Source organism: Rhincodon typus, chromosome 30 (assembly GCF_021869965.1).
Source record: "Rhincodon typus isolate 14 chromosome 30, sRhiTyp1.1, whole genome shotgun sequence".
NCBI classification, from domain to species: domain Eukaryota; kingdom Metazoa; phylum Chordata; class Chondrichthyes; order Orectolobiformes; family Rhincodontidae; genus Rhincodon; species Rhincodon typus.
The window spans coordinates 26,929,521-26,951,372 of NC_063361.1; the positions used below are offsets into that span (position 1 = coordinate 26,929,521).

Below are 21,852 nucleotides of genomic sequence, written 5' to 3' on the forward strand. Positions count from 1 at the left end.
ATTTACAGCATCCGCAGTTCTTTTGGTTTTTATCAGCTGTGCCATCCCAGGAATCAGCCTGGTAATGAAAATGCCCCCCACCTCCCTTTCACAGAGGCTTCATTCTAGCGTTAAACCTGATATAGAAGTGGCTCCTGCCAATGTTAAGAATTCACAAGCATCACTTCGACTGAGGGATGAAAGACTGTCTGCCAGCCAACTACCAACCTTACTCTCAGCATAGGCTCTGCAAACAGGAACTTCTCCGTAGTTACAGAATTTTGTCGTACAGTGCAGCGTTCTCGGCTTTTTCTGGAAGTATTCCTGGAGGTTGAATTTCTCTTCTGAATGCCATTCCACACCTAGTGTGAACAAAGTTACATTTACTGCACAGCTCAGTTTCTCATCTTTAGTTTGATGACACATCCCATAGTTAGACAAAGGGAAGCAAGGAGGTTAAACAGACCGTGTATTCCAGCAATTCTTACACACTTTTGAGTGGAGGGTGAGGTTATATTTTCCACTAGTCCTCTCGGAGGGAACACACCTTAAAGGAGCGTGATTCTGATAAAATCAGGACATTACCCAAACTATGTATTGTGTAGGTATTGTGCAGATCAAGAAGCTCTGAGATTTGATTGCTGGCCTATTCCACAGTAAAAATGCAGTTGTAATTCATAAGAAAAAGCATGCATTTATATAGCACCTCACGCTGCCTGGATGGCTCAACCCACTTTGCACCCAGATCAGTACTTTTGACCCTGATTAGATGTAGGAAATACGGTGATCGAGTTTCTTCTCACGAAGAGTCCACAAATGGCAATGTGACCCGATCCTCTAACCTTGTGACATTGATAATTCTTGGCCAGAGCCCTGTGGATACCCCCCTTGTTTGAGATAGTGCCCTGGGATCTTTCACACCCGGTCTAACACGCCGACCCGGCCTCCGTGCAGTGTCTCATCTGAGTGATGCTGCTGCCTTACTCCAATGTTCATTCACTCTGCAAATCTCTACCGTTTGTCCCAATGTCCCAAATGCACAGAGCTATTTGAACTGGAACTTGATCCTATTCTCATCTAGGATGAACATGTACACACAAGTTGTGTCCTTTCCAACAGGGCACTGGACAGCGATCAGGAGTAATCATAACATCCTCACTGTTCCCCTCTCTCAGTCAGGGCCACAGTCAACTTGTAGCAAGTCTCATTCCAGGACTTTTAGGGTGGCACGGTGGCTCAGTGGTTAGCACTGCTGCCTCACAGCGCCAGGGAGCCGGGTTTGATTCCAGCCTCGGGCGACTGTCTGTGTGGAGTTTGCACATTCTCCCTGTGTCTGTGTGGGTTTCCTTTGGATGCTGTGGTTTCCTCCCACAGTCCAAATCTGTGCGGTGTAGGTGGATTGGCCATGCTAAATTGCCTAAAGGGCCCAGGGATGTTTAGGTTAGGTGGGTTAGACATCGGAAATCAGTGAAGCAATAATGGATCTGGGTGGGATGCTCTTCAGAGGGGCAGTGTGGATTTGTTGGGCTGAATGGCCTGTTTCCACACTGTAGGGGTTCTATGATGTTATGACATGGAAACAGGCTCTTTGGTCCAACCCGTCCATGCTGACCAGATATCCTACATAAATCTAGTCCCTTTGGCCAGCATTTGGCCCATATCCCTCTAAACCCTTCCTATTCATGTACCCATCCAGATGGCTTTTAAATGTCGTTGAACACACAAGGCCGACTCCCCAGCTAACTCCCCCTTAGAGGGAGTACTGCATGGTCGATGGTGCTATCACTCAGATGAGACACCGCACGGAGGCCCGGTCAGAGTGCTAGACCGGGTGTGAAAGATCCCAGGGCACTATCTCAAACAAGGGGAGTATCCGCAGGGCACTGGCCGATAATTATCAATGATGGCCGATAATTATCAATGTCATGAGATGAGAGGATCGGGTCACATTGCCAGTTGTGGGCTCTTGGTGAGACAAATCTGTTACCATATTTCCGACATCTAATCAGGGTCAAAAGTACTGAACTGGGTGCAAAGTGGGTTGAGCCATCCAGGCAGCGTGAAAGGCACAATATAAATGCAAGTTTTCTTTTGAATTACAACTGCATTTCTATTGTGGAATAGGCCAGCAATTGAATCTCAGGGCTTCTTGATCTGCACAATACCTACACAATACGTAGTTTGGGTAATGTCCTGATTTTATTGGAACTATGCTCCTTTAAGATCTGTTCCCTCTGAGAGGGCCAATGGAAAATATAACCTCACCCTCCACTCTGTCTGTTTAACTTCTTTGCTTTCCTTTGTGTAACTACAGAATGTGTCATCAACAGTGCTATCAAACAGTACCTGCTCAGCAATTTACCAGCTCGTTGACACCCAGTTTGGGTTCTGCCAGGGCCACTCAGCTCCAGACCTCATTACAGCCTTAGTTCAAACGTGGACAAAGAGCTGAGTTCCGAGGTGAGGCGAGAGTGACAGCCCTTGACCTCAAGGCCACATTTGATCAAGTGTGGTTTCAAGGAGCCCTAGCAAGACTGGGGTCAGTTGGATTTGGGGTGGGAGGGGGAAGACTGTCTTCTGGTTGAACTCATACCTGGCACAATGGGAGATACATTCTCAGTCTAACTACAGCAAATCAACTGCAGTGGTTCAAGAAGGCAGCTCACCACCGCCTTCTCAAGGGGCAACTAGGGACAGGCAATAAAATGCTGTCTCAGCCAGTGAGTGAATAAAATATTACAGTCCTATGACACTGCAAGCGAGCCCCAGGAGGACAGAGGAAAAGCTTCAAAAGCAACCTCAAACCTTCCTTGGAAAAGTACAACATCCCCGTTAAGACCCGAGAAACTCTAGCCAAGTCCACCTGAGGTGAAGGGAAAGCAGCTGAGAAGGATGTGTCCAACTTGAACCTTATCACCAATGACAAGCTTCAACCGAGAGAGCATTCTGTGCATCCCACCCTCTACTCCCCCAACCACTGTCTGCTCCTCCTGGGACAGAGACTGTAGATTGTGTAGTGAACTCTTCAGTCACCTGAGAACTCTTTTTTTAATGTGGAGTGTGGAACCAAGTCATCTCTGACTAAGAGATACTGTATAAAAAAGTAAGTATATTAAGGAGATGTTAACAAGGTACTTAGAAAATCACGAAATGATTAAGCTTTGATTTCAGAAAGGCACATCACGTCAAACAAATGTGTCAGTCTTTTGAGGTGGTAGCTCACAGGATAGTTAAAGGAGAACCAGTAGATGTAGTATACATTGGTACTGATGAATTTCTCAAAGGTGCCAAATAACAGGATATAACACAAGACAAGGCTTCATTGGGTTGGGGGAAATATATTAGCATTGATGGAGAGTTGATTAAAAATAGAAAAAAATGAGAAGTTGGCAGGCTGTGTGTGGTGGTGTGCTGCCAATATTAGTTTTGGGGCCTCAGGAATTTACTAATGAAGGTACTGTGAGTCATGCGTCTGGGTTTGCTAATGACCTAAAGCTAGATGGGGCTGTGAGGAGAACGCAAAGAGACTTCAAAGAGATGTAGACAAGTGAGAGGGTAATAAGGTGGCAGCTGGAGGATAATGTACTCCCCATATTCATGTAAAGTTATTCATTTTGGTACTAACAATAGAGAAGAGGAGTATATTTTAAAAGTCATATTTGTAAAGGGCATTGGTGAGACCATCTCTGGAGTATTTCACGCTCTTTTGGTCTTCAAACCTAAGACAGAATATCATTACTTTGAAAAGTTCACTAAGTTAGTTCCTGAGGTGAGAAAGCAGGGAAGTCAATCCTCCTCCTCAGATGCTGTCTGACCAGCTGTGCTTTTCCAGCTCCACATTTATTGACTCTAGCATCAAGCATCTGCCATCCTTGCTGTCTCCTAGTTCCTGATGCAAAAAGGTTGTCCTTTGATTAGAGATGGTCTGGACTGGGTTGTGGAGGGAGGGACATGGCTACTGGGCAGGAAAGTGGAAATGGAGAACAGTGATCAAACTCAATGTTATTAAATGGTGGAGCAGGCTCAGAATCAAGGAACACTGTATGACCTGCTCTTAGTTATTATGCCCTTATGTTTTCATGCCCAACGGTGTAGCTTTCTCTCCCTTATCCCTTTAACTGCATTAGATATGTTCTAATCAACCTATTCAAAAACCTCCCTTCACACCTCTGCAGCAGGTGAGACTTAAACCCAGGCACCTCTGTCCAGAGGGAGGGACACTACCACTGTGCCACAAAGAGCCCTCCTTCAAATGCACGAAGCCACTAGCCTCAACTACTCCTTGTAGAATTAAGCTCCACATTCTAACCAGTCTCTAAGTTAAAAAAAAGTGCCTCTCAAATTCATTATTAGGTTCAATAGGGACTATCTTATCATTTTGACTTCTACTTCTTTTAAATCCCAACTCCATCTCGCAGAAGTGGAATCCTGTGCCCTGCTTTGTGGAGGGTCTGATGCAGACTGAACTACGCACTGTTGTGACGGCCTCCGCAGTCAAATAGCTCGCTGAATCAAGAAGCACAGGCAATTTTATAAAGTGCCAGCACCTCTAGGACCTAACCTGCCATCTTCAGCGGAGAAGGTTGGCAGCAGAAAACTGGAATTGCCAAGTTAGACAGGCAATTCTTATTTGTGTGGCACTGCTCCCCGCTAAAACCTGACAGATAACGTCACGTACAGCCAACAAACTCTTTTAAAAACACCTCCATTTCGCTCAGCTGCTTCAGAAAATCCTCTGCATTCTTGCGCATCTCCTGGGCACTCCTCCTCAGCAAGAACCAGCCAAAGAAATAGGGTATGATGTACTCCTGATAGCTTTGCTTCATGCTGTTCAGTTGTTCCACAGTTAGTTTCCACTGGCTCTGAGTCGCAAGCTTCTCGCAGTCATTTCTCCACTCGGTTTTTGGGCTGACAATGAGGACAATGTAGTCGTTGTCTCTGGCCAGGCTGGTGAGGTGGTCCAGCCGTTTTGCAGCAAGATGGTTGTCATCGACCACTATGACATTTTTGATCTCCTTGAAGCCCCATTCGAGACCCTCGTCCACCTGGGCGTACCGATCACAGTCAGTCTCGGCCTCATCCGCCACAGGAGGAAACTTGGAAGCGCAAGCCAAGGACTGCGGGTACTTTTCTTTGATTGCTTTGCCAAGGATTGACTTGCCACTGCCTGGCAGACCACGTAGAACGAAGAGGGTGTGGGCTTCCTTAATTGTCTCGATGGTGCCATTGTCATTAAGGAATGGGAAGTTACCAATGACCTTAGAGTGTTTCGCGCCCATCGTCGTTACTTTTCTAATCTATAAAACAAACAAAAACCAAGTTAGAACAGCAAAGAAAGAACCTCCTGGAAGGAAACAGAATTTCAGCGGTGAAAGCAAAACACAGTGGATGCTGGAAATTCTGAAACAAACAGAGAGACAGCTGGAGAAATTCAACAGGCCCGGCAGCATCTGTGCAGAAAGAAAAAGGATTAATGTTTCAAGTCCAGTCAGACTTTTCATAAGAACTGCTCTGAAGTAAAGTCATACTGGGCATTAACTCTGTTTCTCTCTCCACACAGATGTTGCCAGACCTGCTGAGTTTTCTCTAGCATTCTGTGTTTGTTTCAGAGTTTCAGCAGTGATCTCTCACGGAAATGCCACCAGATGTTTGAAATTTTAATCGGATTAGGAACAGGAGTAGGCCATTCAGCCCCTCAAACCTGTTCCACCATTCAGTGAGATCATGGTTGATTTGTGGCCTAACCCAATATACCTGTCTTTGGCCCATATCCCTTAACACTATAGCTTAACAAAAAAAAATTAGCTATCTCAGATTAAAAGTTAACAACTAATCCAGCATCAACTGCTGTTTGTGGAAGAGAGTTCCAAACTTCTACTATCCTTTGTGTGCTTCCTAACATCTCTCCCGAATAGTCTGGTCCTAATTCTCAGACTGTGCCCCTAATTCTAGAATCCCCAACTAGAGGAAATAGGTTATCTCTATCTACCCTGTCTTTTCCTGTTCATATTTTCTATCAGATCACTCCTTAACATTCTAAACTCTGGAGAAAACAGGTCTTATTTGCATCATCTCTTCTAATAACTTAACCCCAGGTATCTTTCTTGTAAACCTATGTTGCACTCCCTCCAAGGCCCAGACCCGCTCACAGTACACCAAGGGTTTTGTATAACTACAGCATAACCTCTACAACCTTATACTCCAGCCCTCTAGAAATAAAGACCGGCACTCCATCAGCCTTTTTGATTGTTTCCTGCACCTGTTCATGACATTTTAACAATCTATATACCTGAACTCTATGTCTCTTTGGACATCCACAGTATTTAACTTCTTACCATCTAGACCTGTGCTTTTTCAGATTAAAATGGATACCCTTCACATTCATAGTGAAATCTATCTGCTGCAGTTTTACCCATTCACTTAGTCTATCAATATCCCTTTGTAATTTTATCCTATCGTCAACACTCTCTACAATACCGCCTAACTTTGTGTCATCAGTAAATTTGATGACATGATTTTCTATGCCATTATCCCCAATATAAGAAAGACTTGAATTTATATAGTGCCTTACATGACCACTGGATGCCACAAAGTGTTTTTAAAGCCAACAAAGTACAGCTACTGTTGTAATGTAGCAAACACAGCAGCCCGTTTGTACAAAGTGAGCTCCGATAGTCAGTAACGTGATCACTTTTGTGATGCTGATTGATGGATGGAAGGGGTAGCTCCACTGTTCTTTAAAATAGTGCCATGAGATGTTTGACATCCCGAGATGCAGACAGAGCCTTGGTTTAATGTCACATCTCAACATCCTCTTTAACTACTGAATCAGAATAAAACATAAATTGGAACATGACTTATTCCAAGCAACAACAATGATGGGGAGGCGATGGCCTAGTAGTATTTTCACTAGACTATTAATCCAGACACCCAGGTAATGTTTAATGGGTTTAAATCCTGCTAAGGCAGATAGTGGAATCTGAATTCAATAAAAGTTATTCTGGAATTAAAAGTACAATGATGACCATTGTAGATTGTTAGAAAAACCCATCTGGTTCACTACCGTCCTTCAGAAATGACAACTACTGTCCTTACATGGTCTGATCTATACATGACTCCAGACCCACAGCAATGTGGTTGACTCGCAAATGCTCTCTGAAGAGGCTTAGTCACTCAGTTGTACTGCTCACTAGAAAGTCTCAAGACAGGAATGAATATAAATGGAGCACCTGGCACTGATCTCGGCACCAGAAACGACAACGGCAAAAACAGCCCTGTCAACCCTGCAAAGTCCTCCTTACATCTGGGGGTTAGCGCCAAAACTGGGAGAGCAGACTCACAGATTAGTCAAGCAACAACCTGACATAGTCACACTCACGTCATCATACCTTACAGACAATGCCCCTGACACCATCATCACCATTCCTGGACATGTCCTGTCCCACCGGCAGGGCAGAACCAGCAGACGGGGGTGACACAGTGGTATACAGTCAGGAAGGAGCTGCCCTGGGAGTCCCCAATATTGACTCTGAACCTCATGAAGTCTTATGGCTTCAGGTTAAACACGAGCAAGGAAATCTCCTGCTGGTTACCACGTACCACCCTCTCAGTACTCCTCCATGTTGAACAACACTTGGAGGAAGCACTGATTGTAGCAAGGGCACAAAATGTACTCTGGATGGGGGATTTCAATGTCCACCACCAAGAGTGGCTCGGCAGCAATATTACTGATCGAGCTGGTCCAGTCCTAAAGGACATAGCTGCTAGACTGGGTCTGCAGCAGGTGGTGAGGGAACCAACAAGAGGGAAAAACATACTTGACTTCATCCTTATCAATCTGCTGGCTGCAGATGCATCTGTCCATGACTGTATCAGTAAGAGGGACCACTGCACGGTCCTTGTAGAGGTGAAGCCCTGCCTTTACGTTGAGAATATTCTACATTGTGTTGTGTGGCATTATCACTGTGCTAAATAGGGAAGACTTTGAACAGATCTAGCAATTCAAGACTGAGCTTTCATGAGGTGCTGTGGGCCATCAACAGCAGTAGAATTGTACTCCAGCACAATCTGTAACCTCATGGCCCGGCACATCCCCCACTCAACCATTACCATCAGGCCAGGAATCAACCCTGGTTCAATGGAGAGTGCAGGAGAGCATGCCAGGTAAAATGAGATGTCAACCTGGTGAAGCCACCAAACAGGACTACTTGCATGCAAGTGATAGACAGAGCTAAGTGATCTCACAACCAACGGATCAGATCTAAGCTCTGCAGTCCTGCTACATCCATCATAAATAGTGGTGGACAATTAAACAATTCACTGGATGAGGAGGGTCCACAAATATCCCTATCCTCAATGATGGAAGAGCCCAGCACATCAGTGCAAAAGATAAGGCTGAAGCACTTGCAGCAATCTTCAGCCAGAAGTGCCAAGTGGATGATCCATCTCAACCTCCTCCAGTGGTCCCCAGCATTACAAATACCAGTCTTCAGCCAAATTGATTAATTCCATGTGATATCAAGAAACAGTTGGAGACACTGGATACTGTAAAGGCTACCAGCCCTGACAACATTCGTGCAATATGACTGAAGACTTGTCCTCCAGAACTTGCCGCTCCCCTAGCCAAGCTTTTCCAGTACAGTTACAACATTGACATCTACCTGACAATGTGGAAAATTGCCCAAGTATGTCCTGTAAACAAAAAGCAGGACAAATCCAACCTGGCCAATTACTGCCCCATCTTGATCAGTAAAGTGATGGAAGGTGTCATCAACAGTGCTATCAAGCAGCACCTGCTCAGCAATAACCTGCTCAGTGACGTCCAGTTTGGGTTCTGCCAGGACTACTCAGCTCCTGGCCTCATTACAGCCTTGGTTCAAACATGGACAAAAGGGCTGAATTCTAGAGGCGAGGTCAGAGTGACAGCCCTTGACATTAATGCTGCACATGACCGAGCATGGCATCAAGGAGCCCTAGCAAAACTGGAATCAGTGGGAATCGGGAGAACCCTCTCCGGTGGTTGGAGTCATACCTGGCACACAGGAGATGGCCGTGGTTGTTCGAGGTCATTCATCTCAGCTCCAGGACATCTCTGCAGGAGTTCCTCAGGGTTGTGTCCTCGGCCCAACCATCTTCAGCTGCTTCATCAGTGACTTTCCCTCCATTGTCAGGTCAGAAGTGGGGATGTTCGCTGACGATTGCAAAATGTTCAGCACCATTCGTGCCTCCTCAGACACTGAAGTAGTCCATGTTCAAATGCAACAAAATCTGGACAATATCCAGGCTTGGGCTGGAAAGTGGCAAGTAACATTCGTGCCACACAAATGCCAGGCAATGACCAATCTACCCATCAGTGACATTACTATCACTGAATCCCCCACTCTCAATAACCTGGTGGGGGGGTTACCTTTGACCAGAAACTGAACTAGACTAGCTATAGAAATACTGTGGCTACAAGAGCAGGCCAGAGGCTAGGAATGTTGCAGAGTAACTCACCCCAAAGCTTGATGGGTGCAGCTCCAAAAACACTTAAAAAGCTATACACCATCCAGGACAAAGCAGCACACTTGATTGGCATCATATCTACAAACATCCATTCCCTCCACCAGCGATACTCAGTAGCAGCAGTGTGTACTATCCACAAGATGCACTGCAGAAATTCACCCATGATACTCAGACAGCACCTTCCAAACCCACGACTATTTCCATCTAGAAGGACAAGGGCATCAGACATATGGGAACACCGTCACCTTCAAGGTCCCCTTCAAGCCACTCACTATCCTGACTTGGAAATATATCACCATTCCTTCACTGCTGCTGGGTCAAAATCCTGGAATTCCTTCCATAATGGCATTGTGGGTCTACCTATAGCATATGGATTGTAACAGTTCAAGAAGACATCTGACCAACACCTTCTGTAACTGCAGACCGAAATAAACACTGACCCAGCCAGAGATGCCCAAGTCCCAAGACTGAAGACAAGAAAGTAAAATAAAACTTACACAGAGCCTTGAGTGTGATGAAATGTCCCAGGATGCTTCAGTGGAGTATTACAAAACAGAGCATGACATCAAACCATGTGAGAAAGCACGAGGTCAGACTAGCGAATGTTCAGACAAACAGGAAGGTTTTAGGGAGCGTGTCGAAGGAGGAGAGTGAGCTGGAGAGAGAGAGAGGTGTAGGGAGTTTTCAAACTGTCCTGGAATAACAGAGTGTGCACAGCAACCTACAAGCAGGTGTCACAAGCTGTTTGTGTGAAGGCTGAACACACAGGTTTCCTGTGTGTGGTTAGCTGCTCAATGTTAAAAACACTGCCAGTTTTGACATCTGCAGCTCTCTTAGGAGGCAGAGCTCTGGCATATGCAAATACAGCGAGGGACATCCGGTCACAGAACAACGTTCACAAGAGAACAGCCACCAATTTAACAGCCAACATCATAAACAGGAGAAAGAAAAGCAAAATACTGCAGATGCTGGAAATCTGAAACAAACACAGAGAATGCTGGAGAAACTCAGCAGGTCTGACAATATCTGTAGAGAGTTAATGTTGTAAGTCCAATAGGACTCTTCTTCAGAACATCATAAACTTGGTCACTGCTGGGACTCTACAACAAAAACAGAAGTTGCTGGTAAAGCTCAACAGGTCTGGCAGCATCTGTGGAGAGAATCTGAGGAAGGGTCACTTGACCTGAAATATTAACTCCGATTTCTCTCCACAGATGCTGCCGGATCCATTGAGCTTTTCCAGCAACTTCTGCTTCGGCCTCTGATTTACAGCACCCGCAGTTCTTTTGGTTTTTATCTGGGACTCTACAAGCTTGAGGAGAGATTTGTGATTGGGTGAGACTGTTGGCAGTGAGACCACTCCAGCAAATGAAATGGAGCGGATTTGGGTGGTGAACGGCAGAAACCATTGAATAATCAACAGTCCTCAAATAAAAGCAAAACTCTGTGGTAGAGATATTTCTGACAAGAAACTTTCACTCTCTTTTTCTCTCCACAGATGCTGAATTTCTCCAGTATTTATGTTTTGATCTGGTTTTTACACAGCAACTCAAGCCTTGACAGAGTGAATGGCTGGGCCATTTCACAAGCAGGGATTACTTTGATTGTTTCGAATCTATTCACTAGAGTTTAGAAGAATGAGAGAGAGGATCTGATTGAAGCATATAGAACTCTAACAGGGCTAGGGGTTCGATGCACGAAGGAAGATGTCCCAGTTGGGCAAGTCTAGAACGAGGGGCACAGTCTCTGGCTACGGGGTAGACTATTTCGGACTGAGATGAGGAAAATGTCTTCATTCAGAGGATGTGAACCTGTGGAATTCTTTACCACAGAAGTCTGCAGAGGCCAAGTCACTGAATATATTTAAAAAAGAGAGATGATTGTTGAGATTTTAAAGGTATCGAGGGGTATAGGGAGAAAGTGAGAATGTGGCATCAGATAGACGATCATCCATGATCCCCCACTGATTGACAGAACAGGCTCAAGTGGCTGAATAATCTGCTTCTGCTCCTAGTTTCTATGGTTCCATGCATCCAGATTCTGGTTTGAAGCAATTAAAGGTTAATGGTTATGCAGAACACTGAATCAACATCGCTGGAAGTCGCCGCTGTTTCACTGTTCTTCAAAGAACAAAGATACAAAACAAATCACTTGGCAACATCCCTGTAAATGTAACACAAAAGACGCTGGAAGTCTGAAATAAGAACAGCAAATGGATGGAAGGTTTGGCAGGTCTGTGGAGAGAGGAAGAGAGTGAAGTTTCAGATCAGTGGAGCTTTCATCAGAACTGAAGCGAAATTGGGTGGAAGAATTTTTAAGCCGGTGGAAGTGGGGGAGGGGCAGAAAGAACAAAGGAGGCACTTTGGGATAGGGTTGGAGGCCATGCTCTCCGTTAAATAACAAGAGTGTTTCCTAGTACAGCAACCAAAAGAATAGGAATGGCTACAGGGGGGGCCCCAATTTACCACCATATGCCTTACAAACACTCATACCTCTGAACAAGATCCAATACTACTATCAATTTTAAGGATACAACATGTGAACGTTCATTCATATTTACAAATGGACATTTTATACTGTACTGTACGGTGTTCTGACTTGTGTACAAATCGACTTACAAACATACTCAGGAATGGAACCCCTTTGTAACCTAGAGACCTCCTGTTTAATGAAGAAGTAAAGTTAGATCCAAATGAGATGTCAATTGCTACATAAGGACCATCTAAATATTATGTAAATGGTTAAAGAGATAGGCTTGGTGTGTCTGAATTGAATGGAATCTTGGATCAAGTTGACTGTTGTCAGATTGGTAACCACAAGCCAAATCTTCCATAAGTCTGAACATTCAGGCAGACAGTTGAGAAGAAAAGCTGGAGAGTGGAAAATGGAAAGTTTACAAACGCAGCAGAGAACATTATATTAATGTTACATACAAACATACCAATTAGGTGTAAAAGCAAGCGATTTGGCCACTTGAACCTGTCCCATCGTTCAATAAAACCGTTTCTGATTTGAGTCTTCCATATTTCACATTCTCATTTATCCCCGATAACCTTTGTTTCTCTTGCCTAACAGGAATTTATTGACAAATTACAACAACATAACATGGATGCTGGAAATCTGAAATTTGAAAAAGTAAATACCAGACAAACTGCAGCATCCGTGGATCCATCATAGCAGCTGAACTGAATAAGAGTCATATCAGATTCAAGACGTTAACGCTTGTTTCTCTCTCCACAGATGCTGCCAGGCCTGCTGAGCTTCTCCAAGAATCTATCTACCTCTGCCTTTAAAATATTCAGGTTGGAATAAAGTTGAAAAGGAAAAGGTCCTGTGGAGCAGTGGGTACTGTCCCTATCTCTGAGTCAGAAGCCCTGAGTTCAAGACAAGCCAGCAACACCCATATCCCATGAGTGAACAAATGAAAAAGTCCCACGCCAGAACATGGTGACATGGAAGATGCACTCATAATACAGTCACACAAGTTGATTGATAGCCTTCAATCAACCTGATGACAGGCAGCAAGTAAAGCAGAATCTCCTGATTGGCCAAACTGCAGAAGGATAGGAAAAACTGCAGTAATTTGCTCATGAGAGTGGGTCAGTCCAATGGAAGTCCATAACCCAACCCTCAGAACAAGGAGAAAAGACAGATAGCCAATAATTGAAAATGAATTACTCTAACTCATTGACCATTTTCTTCTTTTAGAGGTTGTCAAGATCTACTCTGAAGCTGCAGTTTTTAAATTTAGACTTGCATTTTACTGAATGTGAACTATTTATAGTGGGCACTCACCTCTGGACGTCTGGCAGATATTTCAACGGGGAGATACAATTCTCTGGCCTGACACTTCTGATAATTATAACCAGTGAGTTCGAACAAGGATTTTGGTTCCAGATTTACTTCACCGCAAAAAAGAAAGAATCCGTTCTGAAAGCACTTTGCTGTTAAATTAAGACCAGCTCACAGACGGTCAAGATTTAGCAGGGGCTTTCCATTTGGCATCACTTTCTAAATCCAGTCAGTATCTGATGAAACCTGTCAAGTATGCAGCTTTCCTCTCTTACATATTTATACAGATTTCTCATTTCCATACAGTTCAATACAGCAGCATACAGAATAACGACAAAAACGCACGAACTTTTTTTTTAATTAAGAGTCATAGTCAATAAGCAAAATTTAACTCAAGTTTATAAAAAAGTCATGCATTTCCTTGGAGCTTTTCACAAACTCAATCTACTTTCAAAGCAGCTCACAGAACTTTCAAAGTGTAGTCACTGTTGTGCCGTAGGAAATGTGGCAGCTCATTTGCAGACAGTAAGCTCCCACAACAGTAACGTGATAATGACCCCATGATCTGTCCTTGTCATGTTAGTTGATTGTCTTCCACTGGCACTGCCGATGTGAAATCCTGGTCACCACTTAAAGGGACAACATTACCAATGAAGAAGGGCTACACAGAGCTGGTCAAAGGGCATTGTGACAGGGAGACAACCTTGAGACTGGCATGACACATAACGCCCCATTGCCATGTACATCCGACAGGGTGCCAGGTAAATGGGTATCATCAAAATGGAAAATGTACCAGCCAAAGCAGACCTGTCAAAGTTCATCTATGGGGGACCTTCAGGAGTGGGACACTACCTGGACAGCAGCAAAGGAGATTAACATGGATCAGGGAGTCTCACTGTTCATTGACCCACAGAGGACAAGAGGGAGCTCAGTCCAAGTAAATCTGTTACTGTGCCGTTCACTGAGGGATAAGCATTGGCCAGGACACCAGGGAAAACGTCCCTGCTCCTTTCTGAAATAGTGCCCCAGGGTCTCGACATTGGCCCAAACAGGTGACTGGGAACCCAGTTCATTGTCTCATCCAAACATCAGTATCTGCAGGGGTAGTATGGGCTCAGTAGGAGATTGGTTAGCTCAGTCGCCTGGCTTGTGATGCAGAGTGATAGCAACAAGATGAGTTTGATTCCCATGCTGGCTGAGGTTACCATAAAGATCCCCCGTTCTCAATCTCTCCCCTCACCTGAGGCGTGGTCACCTTTAGGTTAAAGTCACCACCTGTTGTCTCTCTCTCTCATGGGAGAGTGGGTCCATGATGCTTGATCTTGTGCATCACCCTTTTGTGCTTTTAGCCCTGCTTTTGACATTTGGAAGCTGGACCCTGTGACTCTGAGGGAAGAATGCCACCAGCTGAGCCACAACGTTCAAGAGTAATAATATAAGAAATGTAGCAACCAGTGTATATACACAGTAAGCTCCCATAACAGCAATGTAATAATGATCAGATAACCTGCTTTTATGATATTGATTGAGGGATATCTCCCCAGCTGTTCTTTATAAAGGACACAGGGCAGCATTAATTACGGTGCCTGTTATTCTCAATAAACCATGCAATGTAGAAATGGATATCTTCAAAGGCGTCTTTAAGAGCACTGGGTCTCTGTCAAAGTTGCATATTTCTTGCCTTTACCTGAAATGCATGCCAGAGAAAATACCTAACCATGATGTAACCTTCCATTGCTGCAGGTCTGTTGGCAAACCATGTGCAACAGTTTACAGGATTACTCAAGGGTAGAGTGAGGCTGTGAACCATAACTTAGCGAGTACCTTATGTCTATTAGCAGCTGTTACAAACAACAATTCTACTCAATGAGACGGTATATCTAAAAAGGCAGCCAGACAATGTACAGCTGCAACAACAATTGCATAATTATTATTGGGTTAAGCTTCAACCTTGTGAGCACCTTGTGATTTGTGCAGGATTTCTTAAATGTTTTGCTTCCGAGTCCCCACGTTCCAATTTACAAAACTTCCATGAATCTCCTGTGGTACAAATAATGTTTCTTTGGCATAAAAATTAGTTGCACAATTCGACAAATATTTATACTTATTAACATATTACTCACTTAATGCAAATGTTGTTGCTGGTGTGTCTTTTCAAATTCTGTCACCACACCCCCTTCCTGTATCAAGAGCCTCCTCCAGCCCATACAACCCTCCGAGTTCTCTATCCTCCTCAAATTCTGGCCTCTCATGTGTTCTGAGTTTTAACACTCTATCACTGGTGCCGCTGCCTTTAGCTGTCAGGTCCAAATATCTCCCCACTTCTCTACCTCTCTCAACTCCTTTAAAACCTATCTCTTCAATTAATAAGAACATATGGATGAATTAGGCTATTCTGCCCCTCAAATCTGCTCCCCCATTTAGTAAGTACAGAACCTCTAGTCACCCATCTACCCCCAATACCCTTTGATTACCTTGTTAATCAAGAATCTATCTAAATCAGCCTTAAAAATATTCATTGACCCTGCCTCCACAGCTCTTTGGTCAAGAGAATTCCACAGACTAATGATAGAAACAAAGAAAACAGGAGGAGGAGTAGGCCGTTCAGCCCTTCGAGCTGTTCTGCCATTCAATATGATCATGATTGATCATCCAACTCAGGCCCCTCTTCCAGCTTCTCCCATAGCCTTTGATCTCTTCAAGCCTAAGAACGTACCTAACTTCTACCACCTGGTTACCCCTTCAAATATTTCCCTGTGTGACACAGTATGAAAAGTTTTATTTGATAACATTCCTGAAAAGTGCCTTTGAGATTTCTTTTTACTACGTTCAGAGGCGTTATTTGAAAGCATGTCATTGTTGGGGTTGTTTGTATTTGCAGGATTCAGCAATGTTTGTTAGGTCCATGATATTCAGCAAGCACGCAAAACCAGGCAAAACCACTGCTTTAAATCAGCTGTGAGTTGTTCAGTAAATGCTATATTCTTTTTCAAACATTTTGCCAGTTAGTTTGCAACTGTGAAAAATTCCACTGATCCACAACATTTTTAAAAATTCACTTGCCAATGTAACCTTCGCTGTCAAGGCTAGCATTTACTGTCCATCCTTAATTACCCCTGAATTCCACATAATCTCTCACCTTCACAAATAGCAGCCCATTTCTTAACTCGATCTCTTTCTTCAATTCTGAAAGCTTCTTGTCAATAAAATTTAAATTCTGTTGAATTCTTTCAAGCTTACTCTCCATTTCTCTCAGGGTCTTGCTCTGCTATTCCCCCAGATCCCTGGCTAAACAATGTTCCTGCAATCCACTGTCACCGATTAATCAGGCTGTCCAGCTAATCCATTTCTTCAAAATCTCCTCAGTGGGAAATTTCCCTCTCTGTGACAGCAGGTATGACCTTCGAGGGAGCTCCTCGGTGGTCAGCAATGGCCATTGACCACCACTTGAAGGGCCAGGTTTACAGAGTTTAGCAAAAGTTGTTTATGTTAACTATTACCTTAGTTCTTTATTTTTCTACTTATTCTCTGAAAGTAATGCTTAACGTTTTCAACTTTGTCTCTTTTACTGCTTTGAACCTAATTTATTTTGTACCTAGGTACCTTTGCACCTAAGATGGTGTCGTGTGTGATGACATTACACACTTTTTCACTGTATTCCTGTACTTGAGTGTACGTGACAATAAAACCTAAATCTAAAATCTAAAAGAGGCACCTGCTCAAGATGTGTTCATTCAGTTTCATGTTTTAAAGTATTTCTGGTAATCTTGGTTATCGTCTGATGATATGTTTAGATAATCTGCTTGTAGCCTTCTCACAGGCCCGTGGGTGGGTGCACAGCCTTAGTTGAGGAACCCCAATTTAGAGTTCAGCCACACTAGATCAGATTGAGGTCTCTTCTTTCGTTATTCAGATATATAGCATCAACTTGGGAGAACTAAGGGTTTAAGATATAAAAATAGACTGGAAAGACTGGGACTTTTTTGCACTGGAGCGTAGGAGGTTGAGTGGTGACTTTATTGAGGTTTATAAAATCATGAGCGGCATAGATAAGGTGAATAGCTAAGTGTCTTTTCCCTAGGGTGGGCAAGTTCAAAACTAGGGGGCATATTTTTAAGGTGAGAGAAGAAAAATTTAAAAAGGACGTGAGGGGCAGCTTTTTTAAACAGAGAGTGGTTCATGTGTGGAATGAACTGCTAGAGAAAGTGGTGGATGCAGGGACAGATACAATGTTTAAAAGACATTTGGATAAGTTCATGAAAACGAAAGGTTTGGAGAGATATGGGCCAAGGGCAAGCAGGTGGGACTAGTTTAGTCTGAGATTATGGTCGGCACAGACTGGTTGGACCGAAGGGTCCATTTCCGTGCTGTATGATTCTGCGACTCTGTGACTCGAAATTGTTTCTCACTCCAGCTGATCACAAACTTATTGTTGGGGTTCACAGGAGCAGCATTAAAATGCTTATTGTGTCAACTAAAGCCTGACTGCCTCCTCTTTTCCACATAAAACACCCCACGGCATTAATTCAAATAAGAGTGGGGGCGGCTCTCACCCCACACCATGCCTGCGTCCTGGCCAGAATGTGTCAATGAATAAGATGGATTGGGCCAGATTCCCTGGGATGGGGAGCAGTGATGGACTGAACTCATTGTTGTTGTACTTCAGGTGCCAACATCTGCACGTGTACTGTGAGCATCCAGGAGGGTTCAGCTGTCTGAGACACTGTGCAAATGTCTCTTAAAATGATTTCAGTGTTAGAGACTTGGTGCTATTTATTGATACTTACAGGAGAATTGCTCATCAGTTTGATCTCAGGTGTAACACAGAGGTTAACAGTGTCAATTAATCCACCACTCACCTACCCATCCCCAGTTACATATCTAATCCAACCATACCTGTCCAATGCTCTTCCTAACCCCTGGACTATGCCAACTAACTTGAGTACCCACTGACCTGCTTACACCCCCAGATCTGACTTGATTCTCCCTCAACTACTCCCTCTCCACTTTGACTGCCCTCAACTCCCACCCCCCCACCCTGACCCCCTTAATATTCCCCCCATCCTGACCTGACACCCCCAACTCTTGCCCCCAACTACTCCACCACCATCCTGACTCCCCCCCCAACTACTGCCCCCCATACTGACCTGACTCTCCTCAACGTTCTCCCCACACTGACTTCCCCCAACTACTCCCCTCCAATCCTGACCTGACTCGCCCCCACCCTGACTCCCCAAACCCTGACTACCCCCTGACCGTGTTATGCTCCCCGACTCCCACCTTACCTGGCTAACCCAACTAACCCCTGTCAGCCGAGTACCTCCTGAGCCAATTACCCCTTCGATCCAACCAGCCAGACCCTGACCTGATCTGACTCCAGCCCTCCCACCAAGATCACCCAATTACCAACTGTGCCCCCTTCAAAACACTATCACCAACACCTCTCCCGTCCCCCATTGTGAGTACCTCTCTGACCAGGCAACCATTTTAACTTGACAAAACCATGCACTCCTCATCTACCAATTTCCTCCCAACAGGAGTCAACCTGACCCCCACCTCCTTGATCATAGCTGACCTGGCTAGCCACTCCCACTGCACCATTCTCTCACCCATTTGCTCACTCATTCGCTAAAAGATTCAGACCTTTCAAAACATGCCTGAATACAGCAAGCTAGGTTTTGAGAAAAAGGGCAGGTGTGGATTGTGCTGCCCCTTATCAGCCACCGTCTCCTGCTCTCACTGGTGGTCAGAGCCTGTGTTGACCATTGGTACACCATCCAGCAGAAGAGCTGGCCCAGTAACTATATACTAACATACTGGTGTTTGTGGGAGCTTACTGTGTGCAAATTGGCTCCCATGTTTCCTACTTTACAATAGGATTAGCTCGGTGAAGGCCCTAAACAGAAGGTCAGTGAAATGATGTCACCCTGCCCCAAAAGCCTCGGGTACTCTTGTACCCATAGTCACTGCCACAGACGTCAGATCAGCCTTCCTGAGGGTGAACCCAGAGAAAGTGACTGGCCCAGATAGAGTCGCTGGTCGTGCACTCAGATCCTGCGTGGGCCAGCTAGCGGGTGTGTTTTCAGACTTCTGTACTTCCACTAAGGATTTTATATTCCTGGGAACCCGGACACTTTCTTCTGCGACACTTTCTCCTTACTCCAATCTGAGCTTCCCACTGTCATCCTGGTGCCAAAGAAAAATCAGGAAGTGTACCTTAATGACCACCCCCAGTGGCTCTGACATCCATCGTTATGAAGTGCTTCGATAGGTTAATAATGGCTCACATCAACTCCAGACTCCCAGACTGCCTTGATTCACTACAATTCGCCTACCATCACATAGCTCCACGGCAGAATGCTATCTCACTGGCTCTACACTCATCCCTGGGACATCTGGATAACAAGGACACCCATGTTAGACTTCTATTTTATTGACTTTAGTTCTGTCTTGATTACCATAATTCCAACAAAACTCATCTCCAAACTCCAAGAACTTGGACTCTGCTCCCCTCTCTGCAACTGGATCCTCGACTTCCTGACCCGTACACCCCGATCAGTAAGGTTTGGCAACAACACCTCCTCCACGATAATCCTCAATACCAGTGCCCCATAAGACAGCACACTCAGCCCCTTACTGTACTCCTTACACACTCACAACTGTGTGGCCAAAATCAGCTCTACCTCCACTTACAAATTTGATGATGATACCGCTGTAGTGGGTCGGAGACAGAGTACAGGAAAGAGGTAGACAACTTAGTGTTGTGTTGTAAACGTCTCGCTCAATGTCAGCAAAACGAAGGAGTTGGTCATCGCCTTCAGGAAGCGGAGTGAAGGACATGCCACTGTCTGTATCAATGGTGCTGAGGTGGGGGTGGTTGAGAATTTAAGTTTCTAAAGTAAATATCACCAACAATCTGTCCTGGTCCATCCACGTCAACAGTACAGTCGAGAAAACACAGCAACACCTCTACTTCCTCAGGAAGCCAAGGAAATTCAGCAGGTCCACAGTGACTCTTAGCTATTTTTATAGATGCACCGTAGACAGCATTCTATCCAACTGCATCACAACATGGTATGGAAACTGCTGTGCTCAAGACCACAAGAAATGAGAGAGTTGTGAACACAGCCCAGTCCATCACACAAACCAGCCTCCCTTCCACTGACTCCATTCGTTTACTCCCGCTGTCTCCGAAAGAAGCCAACATAATCAAAGACCCCACCCACTCCAGTTATACTCTCTTCCACCCTCTTCCCTCAGGCAGAAGGTACAAAAGTTTAAAAATATGTACCAATATAACAGCTTCTATTGGTATATCAGACTTGTGAACAGACCCCTCATATATTAGAATTGATCTTCCTCTGCACCTCCTCTGTAGCTGTAACACTAATCTGCTTTCTGTTCTAAAACCCTGATGCATTTCTGTAAGGCATGAATTGCCTTGGGATAGCACACAAAACAACACGTTTCACTTTTGCAGATAGTAGGAGCTGCAGATGCTGGAGAATCTGAGATAACAAGGTGTAGGGCTGGATGAAGCCAAGCAGCATCACAGGAGCAGGAAGGCTGACGTTTCGGGCCTAGACCCTTTCTGAATAACAGCTCTACACCTTGTTATCTACGTTTCACTTTTAATCGTCTCTCGGTACATGTGACAATAATAAATCACATCAAAGGAGGTCGTGGAAGGCGCTATCCGAATGCACTGAGCGCTGCTGGAAGATCATGAATGTTAAGGGGTTAACTCATGTTTCTCTCTCCACAGATGCTGCAGGATCTGCGAAGGATGGTGGGGGGTAACTTCTTCAGGCTAAGTCTTTCCAGCTGTTCCCGCTGTAGATTCATCAGGAGCTTGTTTTGCCCACAAATACAATTTTCTGCAACTTTTAATTCAACGGGGAGCTATTCGGCTTGGTAAGCAGCGCCAGTTATGTGCATTTGAAAAGAGACACAGGCAGTAAATGAGTGAAGAAGGCAGGGTCTCTCCCGATTCCCTGTGGGATACAGAACAATGAGGGATGTGTTGGGAGATAGCGCTCCGCTCTGATAGCGCAGCATTTTGCTGAGCGCTAGCGGATTCCGCTCCGCACTCACCAGGCGCAAGATTCCACCTCGCAACGAGCCCAGCTCCGGATCAATAACCACCCGCCGGACACAGCAAGACTCCAAACCGAAACCGAAACTAACCCGCGCGGCCCCGACACACTGGCACGGTGCGCGGCCCCGACACGAGGGCGAGAGGTAGGGAACGTGCGCGTAACCGGGCCACAGAGAGACACAAACCGAGAGAGAACCCTCCCTCAGGGTGTACCCTCCCTCAGAGTGACTCTCCCTCAGGGTGTACCCTCCCTCAGAGTGTACCCTCCCTCAGAGTGTACCCTCCCTCAGAATGACTCTCCCTCAGGGTGTACCCTCCCTCAGGGTGAATCTCCCTCAGGGTGTACCCTCCCTCAGGGTGTACCCTCCCTCAGGGTGTACCCTCCCTCAGAGTGACTCTCCCTCAGAGTGACTCTCCCTCAGAGTGACTCTCCCTCAGGGTGTACCCTCCCTCAGAGTGACTCTTCCTCAGGGTGTACC

General features: G+C 45.1%; 1 protein-coding gene across 4 annotated transcripts in view; it reads right to left on the bottom strand.

The window, feature by feature from the left end:
- The window catches only part of LOC109913243 (2',3'-cyclic nucleotide 3' phosphodiesterase), a 31,791-nt gene extending 10,318 nt beyond the window's left edge, over window positions 1–21,473 (bottom strand). The window contains exons 1-3 of one of the 4 annotated variants that reach the window (XM_048614725.1): window positions 21,370–21,473; window positions 4,658–5,276; window positions 208–341 (exon numbers count right to left, since the gene is read on the bottom strand). In XM_048614725.1, coding sequence (XP_048470682.1) covers window positions 208–341; window positions 4,658–5,258 — 735 coding nt within the window. In that variant the 5' untranslated portion in view covers window positions 5,259–5,276; window positions 21,370–21,473. Of the gene's footprint in view, window positions 1–207; window positions 342–4,657; window positions 5,277–9,923; window positions 9,939–9,980; window positions 10,206–13,278; window positions 13,362–21,369 lie in introns of those variants that run through there. The other 3 variants (XM_048614728.1, XM_020512731.2, XM_048614727.1) reach the window with 3 other exon arrangements.
- Window positions 21,474–21,852: the final 379 nt, after the last annotated feature.